The 13,094-nt window shown below is 39.5% G+C and overlaps 1 protein-coding gene across 6 annotated transcripts in view; it reads left to right on the top strand.

Annotated features, from left to right (window-relative positions):
- The window catches only part of LOC135514160 (pre-B-cell leukemia transcription factor 3-like), a 74,856-nt gene extending 62,259 nt beyond the window's left edge, over positions 1 to 12,597 (top strand). For 2 of the 6 annotated variants that reach the window (XM_064937405.1, XM_064937406.1), the window contains 5 exons: positions 5,891 to 6,056; positions 6,656 to 6,733; positions 7,184 to 7,296; positions 8,327 to 8,416; positions 10,825 to 12,597. In XM_064937405.1, the coding sequence (XP_064793477.1) occupies positions 5,891 to 6,056; positions 6,656 to 6,733; positions 7,184 to 7,296; positions 8,327 to 8,416; positions 10,825 to 10,917 (540 nt within the window). In that variant the 3' untranslated portion in view covers positions 10,918 to 12,597. The remainder of the gene's footprint in view (positions 1 to 5,890; positions 6,057 to 6,655; positions 6,734 to 7,183; positions 7,297 to 8,326; positions 8,417 to 10,824) is intronic. The other 4 variants (XM_064937407.1, XM_064937408.1, XM_064937409.1 and 1 more) reach the window with 2 other exon arrangements.
- The last annotated feature ends 497 nt before the right edge of the window (positions 12,598 to 13,094 follow it).

The following is a 13,094-nucleotide window of genomic DNA, read 5'->3' on the forward strand; positions in this document are numbered from 1 at the left end:
CAGAGTGTGAGCAAATCATATGCAAAGACTAGGGATCATACAACATTTCCATTTGTATTTTCAGCTCACTTTTAATCATTTTTTATGATTGTTAAATACCAGTTCAAGATAACACCCATGCCACCACACTGTGTTTGTTTTGATGTCTCATGTCATATCATTTCACTTTTTTGTTATTTCTATAACACAAATAATTTGTTTTCTATACTGTATGCATTTTTTTGTTAGTTGTAGATCATTTGTTAGGTATGTTCTTCTTGGTTTTAAAACATGCAGCGTGTGTCTAATGTTCTGCTTTCTACCTGTGTGCTTCATGTTAGTTGAAGGAGTGAACATTGACCCTCACAAGTGGAACAATTCTTTGTTCTGAGTGCTTCACTAAACAGGACACTGTAGGAGTTCCCAGGAGGACAAATCAGTCTATGCAGAAATAAGAGGTCTTTTACAAATTCACTTGAACTCATCTCAAGCCCCATTAGCAGGGTTCTCCTTGACAAGCCTAGGCCACTGCAGACACTCCTGCTGACTACTTTTGAGTTAGACTAAGCCAAGTCCTCTTTGAGTTTGTCATCCTAAAATACTCAAGCATAGGAGGAGAGCCAGGAAAGTTACTCCAGAGAATGAGTGTTTGGGTATTTCCAAATAACCTCAAATTTAATGGTGAACTTCAATGACTGTAGTATAACTATGTGAATCAATAAGCATTAAATATCAACCTGAAGGTTATCACAGATGTCTAGGTGGATTGTACTGCTTTGATTAATGGATTGATTAAGTAGGTTTGGGTGGACATTATACAATGCCTATATTCTTCTCTGACAAGAAGGAACGTGCAGTGTGAGTTTCATTGCATGAACATCATTTTGAAAAAAAGTAACCTAACTTAGATCTGTAAAACATGTGTACCAACACTTACAAGCATGAATTGGACTTCTCATCCAATAAAAGGAATGGATGCCTTATTTACTGGTGAAGTAAACAGCATATCCTCGGATTATACCATCCGAGGCCAAATGTGCTTGTTTGTAGCGACCATCAGTGATGCGAAAGGAGCTAATGGTGTTGTTTAAAAGTTGACCTCACTTCATGAGGCAATGGCCCTCTAAATGCAGGATGCAGTCGTATTATTTCACTCTGTCAGTTTGCATGTGTGACACTGGGCTCCTAAATGAAAGCATGTGATTGGATGGCAGTGGTTTGTGTCTTGGTTTATGGATGTGTCTGGGGCCATAATTGATATCTTCTCCAGACAGTGCTGCTGTGAGGGGTCACTCTGCTCCCAGGGCACGAACAGGGACAGGCAGCCCTCCAGACCGACAAACGAGAGAGTTCAGAACACATGGCCGACTCAGCACCGCAATCTGTGGTTGTCCAGTTCAGAGCTCACACTCTTCAATTGAGCGACACTTATCAATATTTCAGGTCATTATATATTTAGGCGAGGGCGCGAGGGATGCCTTGGGTTAATGTGTTAAGTATTAATGTTCTCTGTTCTATTATTGATAATATAAGTAGCAGCACGGCCACTGAAACCACCTTTGTCTGTATAATTAAGACCCAAGTGTGAGGCTTCATTAAGGAGTTCTCTAAGAAGTCCTTATAAATCCAGTTGTATTGAGATCTGGGAAAGATCATCTATTCTCTTTCGATGACAAGAGCGGCGTATTGACCCGGAATGGGACAGAAATGTTAGTGGATTATTAACTACTGTTACATGCCCTCTCTAGTGGGTCGCTGAGAACAAACCCGGTGTCGTGTTCTTGCAAGGAGTCTGCATGACCATTATACAATCGCTCCCTTTGATGCAGCTGCTGAGGTCAGGTAATTCAGTCTTTCAACCTGGCTCCCACTAACACAGGGAAGTCAATTGAATGCACGGTCTGCCACAAGATAAAAGGGAATTAGTTCTGTGGATTGGGTTGTGGTCCTTACCTTACGGTGCCTGCATTTACACAATGTTTAGCGCAACCTGTGAATCACCAAAGCCAGGGTTCAGTGGGCAGGAGAAAAATGTGTGTAGACTAGAGGAAGTGGCCCCCGAGTACCCAGGCTAGGTGATGCTAACACTGCTGAGGCTGTGCAATCTAACACCAAACAGTGGTTAAATACAGTCATAACAGCCTGTCCTGAATAACAGAATAACACTGACCAGGTCATCACAAACTGATATACTGATATATTAAATACCATTTCAACATTATATATCCTGTCAAAGCAATTCTGTTTTTGATTAATTGATTGCAATACTTTTCTATTTCAAGCATTCATGTAACACTGTTGAATACCGGATAGTGAATTATTATTAAGAATCAGAAGCAAATATCTCTGACAGAACTACTGTTTCTATAGCATAACCAAAACCAGTGATAGTCACAATGATGATCATTAGCGGTATAAAAATGTTCAAAGGCCTCTCATATATTGCTAATCCAAGCTCAGTGTCATAATCATTGTGTTTATTATGCACTATAATGCCATGTAGATGGGCTGCATAAAGTGTCTGGCTACGGTGGGCTCGGTAGTTTTCATTATGTTGTGGCCCTTGTGTTAACACAACGCTGCTGATAAGTGACTTTTTTATGATGCGCTGTGAGGCCCATAGATGCCATTGAAGCAGACGGGTGTACGGCATCAGCCTTGGTCCACCATGTGTTTTCATAAAGGATGGATTAAAGGCAGCTCCAGCCATTACCCAGAAGCACACACAGACAGGCAGCTCAGTTTGGCCTTTACTACTAGATGAAACAGGCCAGAGGCTTCAGAGAGCTGGCTGGAAGCTTGTTTTTACCTATGCTTTGTTTTTCTCTCTCTTAAATGTTAGCCCAAGTACTATACCGCACAATCATCACTGTTATTATATGCATTTATTTTAATTAACTGTAATAATGATAATTCTATACTTAATTTAGTTCTGCATTTACTAAAATATAACAATGTCCTTGCATTTGCCTTAAAGTGATTTCTCAAAGCAGGGTAATGTGTTTTTGTTTCCTGTTAAATATATACAGTAATATCCCAGTAATGATACCACTCAGAGAGAGGTTTTCTATGGTCTGCAATGCTGTTGGTGATCTGGCTCAAAGGGTGAGACTGCCTGTATCCTGTCTGCCCTTAAAAAACACTGTAAGCAGGTTAAGTAAAAAGGATGATGGCTAGGGCTTTCATTGCATCCAATTAAACCTTGCTTGTTAGTTTAACCTCTAGGTAAACCCATCAAACAATTGATGTCAAGGAAACCATGCCAACAGTGGCTTCGCCTGAATGGTCATTAATTTTAATTGCCTAGATATTAAAGATTTAGAAGCACAGAGACATGCAGGATAGAAATGATCTGATGTCATGCAAATCCAGTCAGTTTGCGCTTGCTGCAGTATTGGCGGGCTGCTGGAGATATTAAAAAGTAAGCGCAGGGGTGGAAATTAAATAAAGCTTCATTAGGGGCAGATGCTCTTTGGCTGGTCCGGCAGAAGGCTGCAGGAGCTGAGAGGGGAGCCATAGCACGGCGACAGGCCACTCTAATTTATAGGACTATTAAAACACAAACCTAATCTCATTATTATTCCACTATTATTGCAGAGCCAGCATTCACACACTGGTTTTACCCCATGCAAAGAAAATGTCAATCTTTCTTTCCACTATGAGAGACAGTTTTATTTCTATCACAGTGCGGTAATATTGAAGTAGTAGTCATAGTAATATAATATAAATATTGAAATGTAGAAATGTAAATATAGAAACTGCACTTTAGAAATATAGAAGCTGGACCCTATACTGTTTTTAATGCTAGCATTTACTAGTATTGTTAAAGTGAGGTTTCAGGTTTCAATTTGAAGAGACACAGCAGACATCTCATATGGACGCAACAGTTCCTCATAAACCCCTTGACTTATTTCACATTTTGTTGTGTTACAGCCTGAATTCATAACAATGTCTCACCCATCTACAACATCATACCTCATAAAGACAAAGTGAAAACATGTTTTTAGAAATGTTTGCTCATTTACTGAAAATGAAATACAGACATACTGTATCTCAATTACATAAGTATTAACACCCCTGAGTCAATACATGTTAGAATCACCTTTGGCAGCGCTTACAGCTGTGAGTCTTTCTGGGTAAGTCTAAGAGCTTTGCACACCTGAATTGTACACTATTTGCACATTATTATTTCTTCAAGCTCTGTCAAGTTGGTTGTTGATAATTACTAGACAGCCATTTTCAAGTCTTGTCATAGATTTTCAAGCCGATTTAAATCAAAACTGTAACTAGGCCACTCAGAAACATTCAATGTCATCTTGATAAGCAACTCCAGTGTATATTTGGCTTTGTGTTTTCGGTTATTGTCCTGCTGAAAGGTGAATTTGTCTCCCAGTGTCAGTTGGAAAGCAAACTGAACCATGTTTTCCTCTAAGACTTTGCCTGTGCTTAGCTCCATTTCGTTTCTTTTTATCCTAAGAAACTCCCTAGTCTTTGCCGATGACAAACATATCCATAACATGATGCAGCCACCACCATGCTTGAAAATATGGAGTGGTACTCAGTGATGTGTTGTGTTGGATTTGCAACAAACATAATGCTTTGCTTTCAGGACATAAATTGAATTTCTTTGCCACATTTTGTGCAGTTTTACTTTAGTGCCTTATTGCAAACAGGATGCATGTTTTAGAATAGTTTTTATTTGGTAAAGGCTTCCTTCTTTTCACTCTGTCATTAGTATTGTGGTTAGTATTGTGGAGTAACTACAATATTTGTTGATCCATCCTCAGTTTTTTCCTATCACAGCCAATAAACTATGTAACTGTTTTAAAGTCACCATTGACCTCCTGGTGAAATCCCTGAGTGGTTTCCTTCCTCGCCGGCAACTGAGTTAGGAAAGTAATGACGCACCATCCAAAGTGTAATTAATAACTTCACCATGCTCAAAAGGATATTCAAAGTCAGATTTTTGCGAGGTATTGGAAATCCTCCCTGGTCTTTGTGGTTAAATCTGTGTTTAAAAAATCTGTGTTGTACAGAGATGAGATAGTCATTCAAAACCATGTTAACCACTATTATTGCTACTATGCTATTATGTGACTTGTTAAGCACATTTTTACACCTGAACTTGAGGCTTGCCATAACAAATATCTTGAGTCAATAAGTATTCAACCTATTTCATCTTTTCATTTTTTCTTAATTTGCAAACATTTCTAAAAACATAATACCACTTTGACATTATGGGGGATTGTGTGTAGGCCAGTTATACAATCTCAATTTAATCCATTTAAAATTCAGGCTGTAACACAACAAAATGTGGGAAAAGTCAAGGGGTGTGAATAGTTTGTGAAGGCACTTTAGGTCTCACTGTTACTCTTTGACCTCACCATAGCACCACAATGCCTGTGTCCTGTGTTATGCAGCCCGACTGACAGAATGTGTAGTGGCCAGCCATGGGTTTGATGCTCTGCGCTGGTGTAGTACGCAGTATCCTTCATTAATATTAAACTGTGTATCTGTTAAAAACAAGCAAGTTCTACCACCAATGCAGAAGCAAACAAGTCTACATTTCTTTGAGTGTAATGGCAGAACTTGTTTCCTTAGCAATAGGCCTGGCAATGTAATACAGTCAGGAGAACTTTTCAGTTTGTGTTGTGGGAGACGAGCAACCCCTGGTGTGTTGGTTTTGTCAAGAGACAAACAGAGAGCATGTCATGCTCACTTTTATGAAAACGCACAAGTGATTCCTGATTATTGCTTAATTAGCCTGCATACCCAGTGGACATTACTGCAGGGGCTGGGAATTGGGTACTTGATGGACCCAAACGTCTTGAAACAATCACACTGCTCAGTGCACAGTGCCTTGGCTGCTTGACGTCTGACACCTCGGCTCTCCCTCTGCTCTCTCCCCCAGGTATCCAACTGGTTCGGCAACAAGAGAATCCGGTACAAGAAGAACATAGGCAAGTTCCAGGAAGAAGCTAACCTGTACGCTGCTAAGACTGCAGTAACAGCAGCGCATGCAGTGGCCGCCGCAGTGCAGAACAGCCAGACCAACTCCCCTACCACACCCAACTCCGGTAGGCACCCCTGTGCAGGCCCTAACTCTGCCATCCACCCCCAGCCCTCAGTCCCCAGCCCCCCCATGCCTCACCCCCACTCACGCACCATTCACACAGGCAGGAGTGACAGGCACTGCTCCCAGCCTGGGGATCCCAGAGTCTCCTGTCTTTGAGACAGTCGATGCCAAATAAGACAAGCAAACTCATGCATAAAGAGTGCGTTCTTGGTTTGTGAACCGAGAACAGATGTATTTCTGGCAAAAAGACAATTCAAAATGATGTCACTGAGGTTTTGTTTTCCCTTGACTTTTTCTCAGCCCCCCCTCTAATTTGTCAAACTGTAGCTCCACTGTATGGTAGTGCATTTTATTCTAAGAGAGATTGAAAATAATAGCTGGGAGCAGTTAGAGTAGACTGTATAGGTTACCAATGTGAAATAACAACAACAATGCACACAATTATTAATGAATAGGACTCACAAATGACAATACAAAGACATCCAACACAATGTATAGTCCAGGAGAATGACTGTGATTTTGGACTTGGCTGACCTGACAAAGGGATGTGGTCTGGTAAGCGATAGCTATTTGAAGTGGTCCCCTTTTTCTTGCACCCAGGATTCCAGATGAAAGATGAAGAATTTCAGCTGGACTCTGCAGAGAGCAAAAACACTCTTTTAACCAACATGTTTACTGGTACTGCTCTTTTCATAAGCTTCTTATTGTCCTTGTCATTGGTATATGATATTTCCCCACTAACACTAGATAAGGATTAAGGGATGTGGAACAAATTTGGAGCTTAAAGCCACCAGGCACATATTGAATCTCTGTTTGTGTCATGTGATTTTCATTCAGTTTGTTTTGCCTCCTTTTTGGGGAAAATCTGTATAGCCTCTCAGAGTTCTGACATGACCATAATCCTCTCCTCTATCTTGTATTTCCTTGCTTTCCGTCCTTTCCTTTTGTAGTTGCTTACTTTCTGGGAATCTAGTAACTGAGTGTAGTAGTGGGCGTTGTGTTCCTATGTACAGTAGGTTGTGTCTGCGTTTGTGTCTCTCTGTGCGCTTGTGTGTGTTAAGTTAGTGTGTACTCTTCCCTCTTAGCCCTCTATATAGTTATTCAGCTACTTACATCTTCCCTTTCCAGGTTCTTCAGGTTCTTTTAACCTCCCAAACTCTGGGGACATGTTCTTGAGCATGCAGTCTCTGAATGGGGATTCTTACCAAGGGGCACAAGTCGGAGTCAATGTGCAGTCACAGGTAGGAGCCAAAAACAGGGACAGGTCCTGTGTGCAAATGCACAGAGCCGTCCCAGTTTTGCCTGTGTGCTGAGCCATCCACAGTGCAGTCTGAAGTACAGTAACTAAGATATGCTGCCCACATTGGGCCAGCTCAAATTCCCACAGTCAGGTCTCCACTGCAAAAGTGAGCCACACTGTGAGCTCCATTTTCTTTTTTACTGACTCTAATTCGCTTTGGATGGAATATTCTGGCCTACCTAAAAATATCCCACCCCATTGCTATCAACAATTATTTATAAAAGCCTCCAGAAAATGGATTTATTTCATCTCTGTAACAGACTTGATTGAAGTTTCCATTTTGTGAATGCATTTGGCTTTGACTTGAGCTCTTGGGTTGGTGTTGGGTTTTATGGTCCCCTACATTCCTCTCTTGTATCTTTTCCTGTCTTTGTCTCATTTTGGTTGTGTCACATATTGTTGTTGTCATCCATTATGTTATTTCTTCAGGTTCAGAGACACATAGAGGAGCATAATCATACGCATGTCAGATGAACCCCTTAGAACTAGAGACGTATGGCTTTAACACTTTAAAGAACATATGAATCATGTCCATACAATACAACTGTATTGTCCATATGTTACAGCAAATATGTCCTTGTCATTATGTCCATTCGGATGTATTCCTCCCTTCTATTTGTTTGTGCATATAGTTTTTTTACAAAACACATTGTTGTATGTTTGAATACTTTATGTTTATAGTGTGGCCGTGCTTTTCCCAATGGTATGTCTCAACGTTAGAATTTAGACATTTTCCACAAGAACCTTCGACATAGCCATAGGTAGAGTAGTCATTTAGATGACAGTGGATGTACTCTACATACACTGGATACTGCAAACACCCACCATAATGTGTTGTCTGTGTCTCATAGTCCCTTTCCACATGGAGTAAGTCCTGTATGTTTTGAAATGTGGAGTTGAGCATGTGTGTTCATGTAAACCCCCATGCCACAGTGAGTTGACAGCCATGCCCACCCTCTCTCTCCCCACAGGTGGATACCCTGCGCCATGTTATCAGTCAGACGGCAGGATACAGTGAAGCTCTGGGGGGGAACACTATGTACAGCCCAAATGGCTTGAATGTAAGTGATCTCGGTATCCTCTTCCTGTAGGCACCATTCTGGAGACAGTGGTTATTTTTTCATTACCTTGAGCAGACCTTGTCCAAACTGGATCCATTCTACTGTAAACATTATACACATAATGGTAGTAGTGTGGAGCTCAGACGGAGAGCACCCCGTGTTGCTGCCAACTGTCTGATTAAAGTGCCATCTTAGGCCAAATGAATTGCACTAATTGATTTTATTTCTTGACTCGTTATACATTTACTTTTCTTAGAAAAAGTTTTGAATGTTACGTGAAAGGTTGAATGGAAATCTAGGATGTCAGGAGAATAGATAGTAGCAGCTGGGAGCCAGGGAAGTGAGAAACTCCATTCAGCACTGCCGCAGCAACGCAGCAAGTGATTGAGCTTCTTAAAGGATAGAGCAAACATGACACTGGAGATTAGAGATTGTAGGAAAGTTGGCACATTTTCATTGCATGGGGATAAATGAAACACACCTAGATCATAGTGCAGGTGGAATAAAAATACATTGGATTTAAAATCCCCCCTGTTTTTGATTTTATAAACATCTTGTAATACCTTATGTGACTGAAAGCAAAATGACATAAGTAGGCTTTTAGTTGTATTCTATGTTTAGTTTAGCTGTTTTGAAATGCTTCAGAGACTTATCCTTATCACCATGATAAAATATGAAAGTGAGATCGCCTGCAGCCTTTTCCAGACGTGAATTCCATCTTCGTTGATGAGGGCTGATATGGTTCTTTTTTATAACACAGTGCATAATCTGAAGCCATCAGAGTAAAGATTAATTTGTTTGATGAGAAAGGATAGAGGCAGAGGGAGAGAGAGAAATGGTTACTGACATATTTCCCTTTGCAATGTCAGAGAGAAACTATTACCATTTGTTGTCTTCATGTCGCCATGGTTGGGACAGTAGTGATGTGAAGGCTTGGTTATTTTCAGCTTCCCAACATGACAGCCATTGTTATTGAGAGGCATTTTACTATCATGAGCTAATATGTACATTCTGATAGTCATATAAAAGTTATACATTTTCAGTATTGCAAAGAGGTGAACCTAATACTTTCGACATTGCCAACCTTTGTCAATGAACCGCTTAGATGTTTAATTTTCCATACTTGACAATCACTTGACATTCACAAAGTGGGATAGATATCTGGAAGTATATTAAAATATCACACTGTTATTTTTAAAATAAAAAGAATTGGGGGGGATTTACCATGTAAGCAAGCACACACACGATAACACAGGCCGTCGTTAGTGTTCTCGGACAGCGTTTGGTGTCATTTTGGTTTTGTTGAACACCTTTTAGCCCGCAGGCCTTTAGAAGAAGTGTCAACCTCTAGCAGGCTCAACTGAAGTGTTTCTCACTCTCTCACTTTCCTTCACTGTTTAGGCCAGAGTTCAATTAATCACCACACAAACATACTCTCTGAAATACAACATTACTGACAAGTCAACACATCCAATGATATAGCAAAAGAGGAGAAACATCCAGAAAACAACAAAAACATGCTTTGGATAATTCATTTAAAGAGATGGAGAGGCCTCCTCATACAGCAATACTCTTATTTCAATGCAGTACCGACATTGTGACAAAGCAGACCAGATAAAGCTATTTATTGACCTATTCCAGGCGATCTAAATCATAAAAATACTAATTCCACCAATGAACAACGAGTGCTAGAGCCCCCAATGTACAGTAATGCAGACAGATTGTTTTGATAATGAAGTGCATCATAGATTAATTAGCATACGCTAACCTTTTGTTTTGTTGATGGTGACGAAGGGGATGCAGCAAAGGCTAGTCCCTGCCGCGAGCCAATCGGAGTCAGGCTGGCTCAGACTGGCTCTCTGGGAAAGGCCCTGCCCCGTCACTTCCACTCAGCATTCCCCACCTCACCCACCCCCAGCCCTCCTTCTTCCTGACTGACATAAGAATATGTAGCGACAAGCTGTCTGCCACTGCTGAAATCTGATTAGACATTGATTTCAGGGATCGCTCCCATTGGCTGAGGCATAAGGCACATTTGTTTCTAGGAGTCTCATGGCTGATGCTAGTATAATGCAGAGAATGGCCATTGGCTTTCCAGTTGTACTGCATACTACTGTATATCAAAGGAGATACCTCTTTTCATTTATTCATTAGTAATTGAGCATATGTACACAAACAAACTCTACACAATAAGAATGACTCTTTTACCTGTATTTTGGTTATCTGTATTACTAAATATATTTTATTGTACAGAGTCATCTTATTCTCCCTCACATGAAAACATTTTGATGGGAATAACCGGTCTTGATTACAAATATAGGTTCCTTACGAAGCATTATGTTGTTAACATGGACTTCTTTCATTTGTAGTATTTCATTTTGATCCCTTCTCTTCTGCTTCCTTCCCAGGCTAATGGGGGGTGGCACGATGCAATGACTCCATCCTCTGTAATCTCCCCGACAGAAGGACCTGGAAGTGTGCACTCTGATACCTCGAATTGATCTGTTTTCGATGCATCTGATCCCCAAGCTGTAGAGCGTGAACTTTCACTGACTGACCAACCAGAGAGGATAAACAAAACTTTTTTTCAGAACTAATTGTCTGCTACATCTACCAGAGTCCTCAACACCCCTCACAATGATGTTCTACAATATGGACACCTGATGTTTTCTTGGTAGTTCAGTGAAGTCTTCGCTCAAACTCCATCAGTCTCATGATTATATTTCACCATTTCTCTATTTTATGTCTGTCATTTGAAGGGGTAAGCACATACATGTACCAATCAAACAAGGCCCAGATGTTTATTGTGCAACATTCATTTCAATTGACAATTGATTTAAGAAGTGATGTTCCCCAAGCTGAATTTCTTCCTAAGTGGATGGCATTTGGTGTTGTCATATGCATTCTAAAATGTTTTGGTTTTGAAATGCAATATATATCATTTGTGTTTTGTTTTAGATCAGCTAATTCCCTTGGTATCTTACCTACTGTATATTGACTAACAAAGTAGCAGTTCCATCACTGAACGCAAGGAGTGCAGCAAATAAGAAATGCTACTGTTGTAAACTCACTGGCAGCTTGGAAGAGTTGCTTTCAGTATTAGTTTTGCCTTACAACCACCAGGTTGACATGCAGTCCTTTCGTTGACATGCAGTCCTTTCATTGACAAGACTAATGGGATAACACTGTATTTTGGGACAAAATCTTCAAGCATAGAAAATGACAACTTTATATAGGTTAACATTCTGTGTGAGGTGAAAGTCATGTGATATTCAAATGTTATTTTGAGCTATTGGTTGAAATAGTCATGGGTCTAACAGTAAATCCAACCAGTTATAGCACTTCCTTTTGGCATGTGACAAGATACCAGTCACACAAAATATGTTGTATATAATATAGCTTAAGAGTATTTATACATCCCACCAATCAATACACAGCTTTATTACCTCATTCAAACTCATAGAAACCAATAGATTTTCAACATTTCTATAGCTTAGAGTGCTCACTTACTACCTCTAAACAATATCACCACCATAGTTTTTGTCTTTTTATTTAACATTTTTATTTAGTGGTTTTGATTACATCTTGTAATAAACTCTTTGTTTTTGTTCATGTAATCTAATGTATATTTTAATCTTAAAAAAAGAATGTTGCTTTATTGCAACTTCAAAAAGACAAAAACAAGAAAATGTATGATGTTAACAACAATAATATTAATACTAAGAATAATGAGAGAAAAAAAAGTCATTTTTAAAAATAAGAGGGAGAGGTGCAAAATTGTTAATTGGTGGATTTTGAGGGAGGGGCTAGGAGAATGTTGGTCATAAATTAACACCAAACAGTAAAACTGTTGTAAATACTGAAGAACATTTTGAATGTTGCTCATCTTGTTACTAATTCACACAAAAAATCATTATAAAAACTGTAATACATAGAGGTTTCAGTTTTCAGAACTGTACATTTCAAGCTCTGTTTGACAGGGTTCAAACTTTCTTTCTCTTTTTTGTATTGTATGTGATTCTGAAACTGATAAAGTCATGGAAAATGATTTGTGACAGTGATTCTAACGTATTAAAAATGTTTAGTGTTTCTTTCTAACCCGACTACACCCTGGACTGAAAAGTCTTCCTTGTGGTAGTTCTGTGTAATTTCAAACATGAATAAACGTTTTGCTTTAAAAATTGAAATTTGTTCTTATTATTAATTTGTACATTACTACTAACAATCGTTCCCCATATATATATAATATAATTTACATTTATTTGACTTTGACATTCAGTCATGATCAGAATGCATTACAGAAACTAGTAAAGTCAAAAGTAATAGAGTATCTATATATGGCTCATAAGACCCCTACATTGCATAAAGGGTTGATACATTGCATAAAGTATGACCAATCTAGGTAATTAATTTTGTTGTGGCATGCTAAATATCAAACTACCAACCCTTAAAGAAAGCATGGTTTATCCACAAGGCCAGACAAGGCTATAAGACTTCAGGGCCCATTTCAGGCATTTGCTTTGATATAAATACAAGGAACAGCTCCCAAGTGGTGCAGGCACCTCATCACAGTGCTAGAGGTGTCACTACAGACCCTGGTTCAATTCCAGGCTGTATCACATACGGCCGTGATTGGGAGTCCAATAGGACTTGCAATTCACAATGATTATTTTAAGTA

Source organism: Oncorhynchus masou, chromosome 25 (genome assembly GCF_036934945.1).
Source record: "Oncorhynchus masou masou isolate Uvic2021 chromosome 25, UVic_Omas_1.1, whole genome shotgun sequence".
Classification (NCBI taxonomy): Eukaryota; Metazoa; Chordata; class Actinopteri; order Salmoniformes; family Salmonidae; genus Oncorhynchus; species Oncorhynchus masou.